At 35.0% G+C, this 13,321-nt stretch overlaps 1 protein-coding gene across 6 annotated transcripts in view; it reads left to right on the top strand.

Moving 5' to 3' along the window:
* The window catches only part of BTBD10 (BTB domain containing 10), an 80,156-nt gene that overhangs the window by 29,376 nt on the left and 37,459 nt on the right, over window positions 1-13,321 (top strand). For 4 of the 6 annotated variants that reach the window (XM_069091263.1, XM_069091262.1, XM_069091260.1 and 1 more), the window contains exon 2: window positions 566-723. The exons of 1 other annotated variant lie outside the window; for it this stretch is intronic. In XM_069091263.1, coding sequence (XP_068947364.1) covers window positions 623-723 — 101 coding nt within the window. In that variant the 5' untranslated portion in view covers window positions 566-622. Of the gene's footprint in view, window positions 1-565; window positions 724-13,321 lie in introns of those variants that run through there. One more of the 6 variants, XM_069091265.1, reaches the window with a different exon arrangement.

Genomic DNA, 13,321 nt, shown 5'->3' with positions numbered 1-13,321 from the left:
ACAAAATGTACCCTCATAAATATTCCTATAACTAGAAACCCAGGTAACTTCTTTTCTCTGTGTGTATTTTTAGGTGGCCTTTTGGGGGGGGGGGGTCAAATAAGCAGTCCAAGTTGTAAATGATTTCTTATTATGATGCCTCATACACGTTGCAAAATGTTTTCCCTTCTGAATTGGGATGTCTATTTTCATGTTAGATGACATTTATTTATATGAAATCTAATCTTCCAAAAAAGTTTTTACTGTGTTGATAATGCTACTATTTGAAGGTGTAGAAATAATTAAGTTCTACTAAGTTTAAATGTGAGCATGCTTACTAAATTGTGCATTAAATATGAATAATAAAGGAAAAGCTTAGAGTTGGGAGCTTAGTGAAAAATCTTCCCCAAATGATATATGATGCATATTTTGTCATGCTTTATTGTGGTGTGTGTATTGGCTTTTATATTCTTGACTGTTGGCCTTTTAAAAACATACCTAAACTTCTGAAAAGATATTTTAAAATTCTTTTTGTTTTCCTCTTCATGGAATTAGACTTAAAGGTGCACACTACTCTCTTACGTAGGTTGTGGGTGCTACATGTGTGCTTTCAGAGCTGTAGTGTGAGGAAGCTTGAAGTGGGATGGCAGGACGCCTTCATCCTTATGACAGTAACTCCAGTGATCCAGAGAATTGGGATCGGAAATTGCATAATAGACCTCGTAAACTGTATAAACACTCAAGGTAGGTGGAAAATATATACTTCACATATCAAAGCAATGATAAAACTGATTATGTAGACTACTGCCTTTGGTTTTAGCATTCTTATTGAGGAATAGGATGTTACAGATGCAAGGCAATAATTTTAATATTTTTGTTGGGATTTTTATTTACAGCTCCAGGTAATGTTAGAAATTACTTAATTGGTTACATGGTTGAAAAGTATGGAAAGCACTGGGCTGAATGTCAGGAATTGGTTAGCTATTATAAAGCAAGGAGGTTGGAACAGGTGATCTCTAAGTTCTACAGTTCAGTTTCATGTTCTCTAGAACTGCCCCTTGCCCCCTCTTATTGGTATAAATGTGCTTTTATTAATTAACACAGTTGCTAAGATATAGGAGTTAGTTAATTAGCATTAGTTGTGTGACCTTGGGCATTGCACTTAACCTCTAGGAACCCTCAGTTCCTTATCTCTAGATAACAATACTTGGCCTAAGTATACAGCTCTGGGTGGTGGTTGTGAGAAAACACTTTGTAAACCTTGAAATATTAGGGATATTTGAAATTAGTGATGGAAAGTCTTTAATATAAGTGGTGATTGATGGGTCTGAATTTGTATTTGCCACCATAAGTTTTTGTCAGCCTTCATTGGTTTATGTGACATTACATTTTTTGCCCTAGTTGATAAAAGATCTTATGGTTGTTGAGAGTGAGCTCCTGGTTTGTTGTTAAATTAAATATGGGATGCTTTAAAAAATGCGATCTGAAAATTCTGAGTTTTTTTTCCCCTTTTGTATATGTGTTTAAGTAGAAAGCAAGTCAAGGCTACTCTTGATTATCAATCAACAATTACACTTGTAAAATAGTTTAATCATTGTGTTAAGGATAGAAGAAAAACAAGAGCTTATATTAAAATATGCAAGAGATTCTTCTGCATTAAATAAAAGGTACCTTTCCACAACTTATTTGTTCTTCTTAAAAGGTAGCACCCAGAAGGAACAGATACCTTCGAGGTAGGTGGATTAGAGGCCAAAGAGCAGCTCTTTTCCTAGAGGTGGGCACTGTACCCCTTCTAAGCAGTATAGTTTGAGAGTATGGGTTTTTTGTGGCCATCATATCATTGCTCACTCACACATAGCCTTTAATCTGCTTTCATTTTACCTGAAATATACTTTGGCATTCCTTAATCAGAAATTTAATTGAGAGACAGTGGTAGAAAGAACACTCAATTTGGAGACAGAAGTCCCTTCTCTATCATTTAATGTTTTTTGACTTGTGTGCAGCCTGTTTTCTCTATCCACTGTGCTACCTAGTTGCCCTTGTCTGGCATATTGTCTAAGTGCTATATAAATGTTAGCTATTATTATTGTTGTTTTTGGGAGGAGATTAGCTTTAAAGAACATGTCATAATTAGCTTAAATCAGATAGTATTCTGATTATTCAGGGGGAGATTAGCATTAAAGAATAAATCAGGTAGCTATTTATAATAAAAGATATGACACAAATTGTGCAGTGCTTTTCATATTATAGAGAAGCAGTGTAATATAGTAGATGGAGAGCCAACCTTGAAGCCAGGAAGATCTGAGTTTAAGTCCTGTTTCAGTCACATATACAAGCTCTTTTATTCTGGGCAAGTCAAGTTCACCTTTCAGTGTTCTACACAACTCTCTAAAGCTAATAAATGGAGAAGATGCTTACTTGTATTGGTAGAAGAAGTTTCTTTACCACAGGTCCAAACATTACCCCTTATTTAGTTTTTTGATTTGCTTATCTTTGGAAAAATATAATTAAAATGGATAATTTTGATATCATTTTATTAAAGCAGGCATTCAAGGTTCATTAAAAATGATATGTTTAACAGCATACTGAATTTTAGTATTGAAATGTCTTTATAAAACAGTATTGAATAAATACTAACATAATGGAAATTAAAAATTGAAGTTTGGTGTAATTTGCTAAAAATAAATAATATTTAATCTGAAATACTAACTTGTGATAAATAGCATTATAGGATTATTTATGAATATTGTTATTTATTGATTATTTGAGGATCCCCTTCTGAACCTGTGATTACTTTCAAGGAAATGGGCACTTTGCAGGTCTGGAGAAGGTCTTACCCTAAGGTATAATTGCTGTCATATGTTTATTTATTTTAGTGTTTATTTGAGGCTGTTTCTCTTAAGAAATGCTTGAACTAGAGAAAGTGTGGTTTTTTATTTTGTTGTGTTCTTGTAAAGTAAGGGTACTTTAAGTCCATGGCAAATAATTTTGCTTTGGTATATATTTTTCAATAATATTAAAATGGACAGGTTGAAAATTAGGGAGTTTATTAGCACACCAGAGAAACTTAGTAATCAATACATAACAAAGGAATGTGAAGTTTCAAGTTTTTGTGTTTGTTATAACTGTTTCCTTTTCCTATCCTGCAATCTATAACTGATGCTTATTTCTTCTTTGAATATATTCCACTAAATTTAGGAGTATATTTGTGTCATCTTCTGTTCATCTATTTCCTTCCTATGGGCAAACTTCCCATGTCTCCTCTTTCTCTCTGCTATCATATAGAATTGTTCTTTTTTAAGCTCAGTAAAGACAGCAGTGAAAACAAAACGCCATTCATTTGGTTTATAAAAAATATTTGCATATAATTCAGTTCAACAGGCATTTATTAAGCACTTATTTTGTGCAAAGAATATAGGATCCTTTAAAAATTGATAGTCTTATATTAATATCATCACATACTTTGACTATTCCCAGCATTTATGCCAAGAGACTTTTATATCCTTTTGTATTTAGGCAGGACAGTGTTTTAGAGATTGGGTTGCTTGCTTAAAGGGCATGAAAGAAAAACAGGAGTTCACCATTAAATGACAAATGTTTGACAAACTGCTATCATGCAGCCTTACTGTAATGAGTTTAGCCCCAGTACTGGAGGTTTGTACTAGAAGAATAACAGTTGAATTTGGGGACTTTATCATATCAGACAAAACCTTAGGACAGCATATTTTGCTACTTTAAAAATTATAACATTTAAATGAGGTAAAACAGATTGTTCTATGGACACTTCATTTAAGACCAGAATTATATACAGTTACAGTCTTTTAATATTGCCCAATGCCTCTTTTCTTTCTTGTTTATCTTAATGGCTTTGCCTGAAACAGTAGTATCCTTGGAAAACCTAGTTAATGCTTGTGTGCTTATTTTGGAAGAGATGAGGAAGAGGAAAAATTGGAAATTAGTGTTCCTTCTTGAAGGGATTCTGGCGAAGATTTCAGGTAGAAGGAAAGGTAGTGACATGATAGCGAGGGAGTAGTCCTGGGGCTCATGAGAAAGAAGAAATTGGAAGAACTCCTCTGAAATTGAGGAAGTATATTTGGAGGCTTAACACTGGCAAGAGGTCCCCATATATCATTGTTATTTTGGGCTGTCCTGAGTGATACACTCCTAGAAACAACTCTCCACATTTAAGGTTCAGTTGTAGTTAATTGTGCTAAATTTTTGTTAAAACAGCATATTTTTTTAGAATATCAATTGAGTAGTTCATCAGTTGAGCTTTAAATGCTCTCAGAACTTTACAAGGTTGGTGCTAGACTATTCTTTAGCCAGTTTTGCCACTTAATTCAGTCATTTTTCCATCTGTGTCTGACTCTTTGTGACCCATTTGGGGTTTTCTTGGCAAAGATGCTGGAGTAGTTTGCTATTTCCTTATCCAGATCCTTTTACAGATGAGGAAACTGAGACAAACAGGGAGTGATTTGCCTATGGTTACACAGACAGTAAGAGTCTGAGGTCAGATCTGAACTCGAGAGAGACTTCCAGCCAGATACTCTATCCATTTGTAATAGTAATAGAATTTAAAGATCCCCCTGCATTGGCTTGGTTTTCTGGTTGAGTGTTAAAATTCAGAGCTTGTGAATTCCACTTGTGGGATGGACTTGTTCACATGAAAAGAGAGGGCTGAACTGGGAGGAGCTGGTGCCCTGGATTTGGAGAGGCACAAGCTGAGGAAGAGAGGCAGAAGAATTTTTTGGAAGCAGCATCTTGGAGGCAGAGAGAGAGGGTTGCTGAGGGCCAGTTCAAGCTTCCACCTGGAGCTGCCAAGGACTGAGGAGACATGGCTGTGATGCTGGTACTTTGTCTGTTTTGATGTTGTTTTGCCAGATTCGTCTGCTGGTGAAGGATAGTACTATTGTTGCAGAGGTCCTGGAATCTTGCTGTTGGTTCAGGGGTCCAGAGACTGTTCTGCAGACAGAGAGTGAATTGTGCCCACTGGTGAAGGACAGTGCTGTTGTTGCAGAGGTCCTGGAATCTTGCTGTTGGTTCAGGGGTTCAGAGACTGTTCTGCAGACAGAGAGTAAATTGTGCCCACTGGTGAAGGACAGTGCTGTTGTTGCAGAGGTCCTCGAAACTTGTTGTTGGTTCATAAGCCCTGAAGAAGGATTTTCTTGTTGTATGTTTACAGAAATCCTGGAAGAGGGTCTTGCTAATGTTTTCAGGGTTCCTAGGATTGTTCTGTAGGCAGAGAATGAATTAATGAGGACACTGGCAATGTATCTTGTGGCTTTGTTAAGCTTTGTCTCCCCAGGAACAGAGATTGCTGAGAAAGGGTCAAGATGAAGAAAAGACCTCTCTTTGGGTATTAAATGCTGTGATGATATCTTAAGCTTGTTGTAACTCAGGGGTAGGTGGCCTTTGTGCTCTCTACTTCCCCTTTTGAGAAGGTGCTTGGTGTTAACTGATGATAATTGTAATTCACTTGTGATCCAGGGGTGGGAAACTTTTGACTCTTTTGTGCTCAGTGACTGACCAAGTGAATGTACTTTGTTTATGATTGGAAACTAATCTCCATTTGAGAAGAGGAGCTTTGTGATTGATTAAATGAATGTACTTCCCAGGGGTGGAGAAGTACTTGGAAATTATTGAATTATACTTGGTGAATGCTATATTTTGAATCTTGCTGTGTTTGGATTTTCTCTGTTCTTAATTTGTCACTGAATAAAATGGAGGGCTGCTTATGCTGGTATTTTGAACCTTCGGAAGTTGCCTTTGCTTGGCATTACACTCCCCCACTTCCTATAAGCCCTCACTCCACATTAAAAACTGAAAGGGAGAAAAAACACCCTTGTAAAAAATAAAGCATAGTCAAGCAACACAAATTCACACAGTAGCCTTGTCCAAAAATGTGTGATTATATTCTGCACTTTGTGTACATCTCCTGTTGGAAGGTAACAGGCTTCATTATAGATTCTTTGGATCTATTGCATTGATCAGAGGTATTACATCTTTTAAAGTTGTTTTTCTTTATAGTATTGCTGTTCATGTGTAAATTCTTCTCTTGGTTCTATTCACTTTACTCTGTTAGTTCATACTATCCAGGATTCTCTGAAATCATCTTTTTCATCCTTTCTTATAGTGCAATAATATTTCATTATTTTGTTCAGCTATTCCCCAGTTGTTGCCTTACCCCCCCCTCAGAAAAATTGTATTGCTTTTAATATGCTTCTTTTATTTCTAATTTACCCCACCTCTGTTGAGTTTGATTTATTTCCATCCTAGACTCCTCTGTGTGTGTATTTAATCTTTGTCTATTTGAGATGACTGAGATTTGTCTGATGCTCATGTTGCTCATTTTTACTTCCATGTTTGTATATTGTTATGTACCCCAATTATAAGAAATGACAAATTCTATCTCCTGCTTTCTCCTTTCTCCATTCAATGTATTCTTCCTTTCTGTTTCTGCTATTCAAGCCCTCAGAACAACCAGCTCACCTTTAGGTCCTCTGTTTTTCTTATTTAACTCAGTATCTTTTGAAGTTCTGAAGGGGACACTTGTTACTTTCCCCCTTACTATAATGGAAGCACTATATCGTCATCCACCTCCTTTCAGTTTCTCAAATAAATTTCCTATTTAGATTTCTCTGGACTTTGGTTAGCTCTAGTCTTTTAATCAGAAATGCTTCAATGTTCTCTGTTTCACTGAAAGTCCATGTCTTCCCCTATAGGATTATTCTCAGCTTTGCAAGCTAAACTGTTCTTGATTATAAGCCTGTATCTTTTGTCATTTGAAATATTGTATTCCCAGATCTCTCATTCATGCCAAATCTTAATGTGATCCTTACTGTAGTTCTTTGATACTTGAACTTTTTGGCTGCTTCAGGTATTTTTTCTTTGACATGGGAGCTCTTGATTTTGGTTATGATATTTCTGGGATTGTAATGTTGGGAATTTTTTTTCAAGAAGTGATTAGTGGATTCTTTTGATCTTCACTTTGCCTACTTGTTTACACACACACACACACACACACACACACACACACACACACACTTTTTTTCATCATAGTTTTTAGAGACTTCTATAATTCTTTAATACTCTCTTGATGTATTTTCCAGGCTTAGAAATATTTTTTTTTAGGTAGTTTATATTTTCTTCTATTTTGTCAATCTTTTAAATTTGCCCTAATATTTCTTGCTGGCTTTTAGAGTTATTGATTTTTGGGGGGTTTAATCTGGTTTTCAGGGAGTAGAGTTTACTAGTAGTAAACTCTTCCAAACTGTTTTGCTTCCTTGCAGTTCTTTTCTCCATAAGCATTATTTCATTTTTAATCTCTTGCTTCAATTCTTTTAGGTATTCATATATTCTTTGTAGGAAATCCATTTTTTTTTCCTTTTAGTCTCTCCTTAAATTGTTTTGGAGTTACTTGTTTCTTTTGGGAATCTCTAGATTTGCAATAATTTTTGATACTGTTTAGTGTTTTACTCATTTCTTCAATTTTAATTCCTGAATTGGGGCTTTGTGCCAGGCCTCAGCTCTGCCATGCTTATGTTTTCATGTATATTAAGGTTTTTGATCTCACCCTGGTTCTTCAGGGTTCTTGCATTGAACTTTTTTTCATGACATATTCCCTTCTACCCATCTTTATGGTTACAGTACTGCATCTGCAATCCCCTCTCTGGTCAGGATGGAGGGTTAGGGTCCTTAAAGCCCCTCCACATCTGGGTTGACCTTGGCTGAATGTTGCTGCTTGGGACACTTAAAAAAATCTCACCCTGAGGTTTTCTGATCATTCTGTGCCTTTCTTGTGGGGCCTTCCTCCTTCATCTATACACAAAGCCTTCTTAGGCTACACATTCTCTGACCTAGTCCATAGTCAAGCTGGGAAACCGGTGCTGGTTTTGTTGGTATTCTTTTTCCTTTGCCCTTGAACTTTTTTGTAGTTTAGGGGTTGAAAAAGTTACTTTAGTTTTACATTAGATTTCTTTATTGCTGTTTGGTCTGATGAGAACTTTAGAGTTTTGTTGGAATAGATAGGAGCTGGGCAGTTTGCCTCTCATTCAGTCATCCTTCTTGGATGTAAGTAGAAACATTTAATAGACATACATGTGATATTATTTTTTATTTAACTCATTGTTCTTTCCTGTAGAGACTTTTAATTTCTGATTATCATCATAATTGCTCACATTCACATAGCATATTAAAGTTTCCAAAGTGTTATCTTCAGAACAACCCTATGAAACAAGTATTAATTAACTTCATTTTATAAATGAGAAAACTAAGGTCTTGAATACTTAAATGATTTGTCTAAAGTCTTACCTTTGCCCAGTAAATATTTGAGTTAGTAGTCAGCTCATATTTTCTGACTCCTCATCTCTCTTGTATGCCATGCCTTTTGTTTTAATGTGCTTATGAGCCCTCTTTGCTTTCTTATCTGAAAATTCTGATAAGCATCCATCTAAGTTTATATTCAAATTATGGGTCAAAGTTTTGAAAAGACTTAATGACAGATTCCTGGAGCAGGCCACTAGAGATCTCCTCTACTTTGTCACAGATGACTTCTTTTTGGTTCTGATATTTCAGGTAATTCCCAGTTTACCTAACTATATTGTCATCTACTTCACTTCTTTGAGTCTTCTTCACAAGTGTTTGATGAGAGATTTTTGTCAAGTATCTTGCTGAAATCAAGGTAAAATAAGTTAAACTATTTTTTTGATAAACCAGTCTAGTAATCCCATTAAAAAAAAAAACAAGAAAAGGAGATGATGTTGGTTCGGTATGACTTCTTTGGTGAAACCATCTTGACTCAAGGATTTTGTTTATTAATGAATTCTTACTAAGGTAAGGCACTGTTCTAAATTCTAGTATTATCCTATGTATGTTTGTATGTACATGAATAGGCTTAAAATTTTTTATTTTACAATTTAAATAATTTTTACTTTACAACATTCAGTTCCACAAGCTTTTGAATTTTAAAATTTCTACCCCCTCCTCCCCAAGACAGCATACACTCTGATGTAGGCTCTGCTTATACATTCCTATCAAACATTTTCACATCAGTCATGTTGTAAAGAAAAATTATAACCAATGGAATGAACCATGAGAAAAGAAGATACAAAATAAAAGAAAAAAGAGAGAGAGAGCAAATAGTATGCTTCGATCTGCATTCACACTCCTTAATTCCTTCTCCGGATGTGGATAGCATCTTCCATCATGAGCCCTTTGGAGTTGTCTTAGAACCTTGCATTACTGAGAAAAGCCAAGAATATCAAAGTTAATCATTATCACACAATGTGGCTGTAACTGTATACAGCGTTTTCCTAATTCTGCTTCCCTCAGTTCATATAAGTCTTTCCAGGTTTTTCTGAAGTCTGTTTGCCCATCATTTCTTATAGCACAATAGTATTCCATTATATTCATATACCACAGCTTGTTCAACCATTCTCCAGCTGATGGGCATCCCCTCAATTTCCAGTTCTTGGCCACCATGAAAAGAGCTGCAAAACATTTTTTTGTACATATGGATCCTTTCCCCATTTTTATGATCTCTGGAATAAGCTTTTTTTTTTAAGGGAAAAAAAGTTAAAAGTTTTTGGTTAAAACGTCATATATCTTATGCACTTTGTAATCTTTTTATATCTTATATCTTGTTTTATCTTAAGCACTTAGAAATACAGCTTACATTTACATAGTACTCTGTAAGTTAGAGCAATTTACTTGGATTACATCACTTGATTCTTACAACCTTGGGAAGAAACTGGAAATTAGGGGAAATGGGGAAGATTTTCTCACATAAACTTAAAGAATAAAAATTTTTTATTTTTAAGACTAATGCTCTTTCTCCTCATTTCTGTATCCCTTGGCTTCTTGTTATATCTCACTTGAAGCAAGATCCTTTCCCAGTTCTCCTTAGTCATGATGCCTTTCCTCTGATACTACCCTCAATGTTGTCTCTCCCATTAGACTCTGAACTCCTTGAAAACAGGGGCTTTTTTTTGGGGGGGGGGGGGGGAGGAAGCAGCTTTCTCTGTATCCATAGTGCTTATAGTTCCTGGCATAGTGTAGGTATTTAATAAATGCCAGTTGACTGACACACACATATGCGTAAAATTCAATTATGATATAAACTCTCAGGTGTGTGTATATATGTGTATGTGTGTTTCCAGCTCTTTTTTACATACTAGTTGTGTGACTTAACCTCAATGCAGCTAATTTTCCTCATCTATAAAAGGGAGATGATAATATTTGTTGTCCAGGTATTATCCAAGTAGTCCGAGAAGTAGATAAAATTAAGTCCAAGGTATTAGAAAATGAAGTAATATATATAAAATACTTTGTAAACAATATGTATAAATGTAATACTCTCTTTTAGAAGGTATGTGTAATACATCATGATGTAATATTAGAAATGTAATATAAAATACATAACAAATGCTGTATATGAGATCTGATTTTTTGGGCATGCATTATTTTCTGATGACAAACACAATTGATGTAATATATCAGGAAAGAGAGCCTTGAAACTAATAACATTTTAGCATGTGTTTTGACTAGGGTTTTGGGTTTATTTTGTTTTTATTTTGCTTCACATAGAGTGTTGGTAATTTACCCCCCATTTTAGCTGGCATTTTTGCTAATAATCTCCTAATTCCTTTTCTGAAGTTAGCCAATATTGTAGCTGTCTTCTCTTAAGTTGTAGATTAGAGGAAGGCTCTTTGCTTTAAAAAAAAATAGAATTTCATTCTATGTGATTCAGATTAGATGCCTAAAGCGATCAACTATGGACTAGAGGTACTTTGGAGGACAATCACTGTACCAAACTCAAATCTGCAGCCTGCTCAAGTTACCAAAGAAACATGCATCATACATTCAATATGAGACTTTGCCGCAAGATTTCACTCCCACTCAGGGAGCGCATGCTCGGTTCTTCATCTGGTCCTGAATGAAGACTGAGCTGTCCATTTACTTTATAAATTATAGACTGTAGCCTCCACAGCTGTTTAGAAGGTAAAAAAGTTTTGTTTCTTTGAAGAGTAGTACTTAGATAGTTTCTTAAAATCAAATAGCATTTCTTGAACTTTATTCTTTGCTATGAAATTCAAATGAACCTTTTCTACCTCGAAGGACCACAAAATAAAAGGTAAAAAATGTGATGAGCAAAGAAGTTTGCTGTATCATTTTCAATTGGCTTTCCCCCTTTTACTGAAACCTGGAAGCTGGCAAGGTTAGAATTAGCTTTACAGATGGCATTTGGCAGTGTACCACTAAGCTCTCTTCTCTCAGCCTTCTTTCTCCTGTCTGTCAATTACAATATCCAATGGCTGTTCAGAGATGGAGAAATGGACCGACCACAGCTCATACGATGCTGTTAGGTTAGAGACGTCAGTGCTGCACTACCCACGGCTGAGTCAGTGACTGTGAGAAAATGAACTGAATTAATATCTAGAGGGGGGTTGCGTCTCTGAACATTAAGCAGCCTAAATAACTGCAACAGGATTATTGTACTTGGAAGGCAGAGAAGCAGGAGAAAAGCTAGAGGAGTTGGGTGTATGTGAGAGGAATAAGATTATTTTAAATGGTTTAAAGGAATCTTGAGAAGATAATGGAAATATCAAGTGTGCTAAACTTTGCTAGTAATGCTCAAGGATGCTGACCTGGCTTTCACTGCTGCATTGTTTGAAAGAGCAGAGCTCCTTTGTGCTCTGATTTCAAAAATTTTTCCTTGCTTTTGTGTGTCTACCTTGGCATGTTCAACAGGAAGGTGTGTATTCATTTATTTATTACATGATAATCTCTGGGGTTTAATAAGAGATAAACGGAAAAATGCTTGGGCCCCTCCCCCCCCCAGTTTTGATCACTTAAATCTTTGAATGCTAAAGGTCATTCATTCTCAGTTTAGTGGCAGATTGTTTTAAAATAAGTGGCATGTTTTTTTTTTCTTTTGTGTTTTTGGTGGCTTTTTGTTTAAAAACCTACTGGAATCTTTCTGTAACTTGAAACTGCATTAGATTTGTTAACCTTTTTGTGTGAGTATCATCAAAAATTATTTAAGAAAAAATTAATTTGGAATTTGTTTTTGCGGCATCTAAAAAAAAATCAAATCCAAGATGAGAATAAAGTAAATCATTTTTAAAGAGCAAAAAGTTAAATGTTCCTTCTTTTTAAAAAAGCATTTTAAATCAATACAACCAATTATTAGTTAAAATAATGCTATGATTCATTAAAGAATAGAAATTGTTACCAGATGATTTTGGTGATTGTTGATTAGAAACAAAATAATCTACATGTAATTTTTCTTTAAAAAGATGGTACAAATTGAGTTTATTTCCAAGATTGTTAATATGGTATTTTCAGATGGGGCAAGTTGTATTACTGTCATGTGTTTTTGTTTTAATAGACTGAAAGAAAATAGCTTAATTCAGAAACCAATGTAATTTAAAACTTTTTGACTTACATTAACCTCTTTGCTTTCTCTCATCCTCTCTGTTCACTTTTCTCATTGAATACTATTATCTGGTTATTAATGATGAAAGGACTTCTTGAATATGTCATATTTATTTTAAAATTTTTATTTAAATTTTATATACTTGAATAATGGATAAAAGATAGCCTTCCATGTAATAAAAGAAGGTGCCAGTGGCTATCCTCATTTTTCCCTCCTAAAAATTTGAAAGTTTCTGTCAATATCATGTTAACTTAATATTTAGGCTTGTGTCTTCTAGGGTCACCTGATTTATATGTATTTGCTAATTTTTATTAGAGTAATATAATTGAATAATAACTAAAGATATATATCTTTTCTAATCTCTTCATTTAAAGTATTATCCACTCTTGAATAGCTCATCTGGATTTATGCTAGGTAAAGAACAGAAAAAGGTGACCAATTTTGTGGGGGGAAGGGGAAGAGTACCAAGTTTATTGGAAAAATAGCAAAAGTAAATATTAAATAGCTCCTCTTGGTATTTTGAAGTTCATTCCAACTTGCAGGTTGTACAAACTACTAAAGTCTCGAAGTTTCAACATTTCTTTGGTATCAGGGTCTGCTTCAGTGATCTGATCCAAAGCAGAGACCTCAGGGACATAGTTATTCGTCCTTTCTCTCTCTTCTTTCTGAAGTTTGATGGGGATACCTTTCAAAGAACCTCTCTGGATCCACTTCATCAAATGAGTAACACATTCTGTGATTTTGTTGTGGAGCCTCTTGCTAGGGTTGTGGACGATAACCCTCATATATGTGCTTGTTTGGGTGGAAGTTGTTGCTCGGGCAGATGTGTAATACTTTTGATAATAACCTTCTTTATAGTCTTGGCCTACACTAACATTTGTCATCAAATTTTATCCACCCAAACAA

The sequence above is a fragment of the Petaurus breviceps genome, unplaced genomic scaffold (assembly GCF_028583685.1).
Source record: "Petaurus breviceps papuanus isolate PSGF00001 unplaced genomic scaffold, PetGlider_PUasm1.0 188, whole genome shotgun sequence".
In the NCBI taxonomy this organism is placed as follows: Eukaryota; Metazoa; Chordata; class Mammalia; order Diprotodontia; family Petauridae; genus Petaurus; species Petaurus breviceps.
The sequence above is the reverse complement of the archived record's forward strand: the minus strand, read 5'-3'. Positions and strand labels throughout refer to the sequence as shown.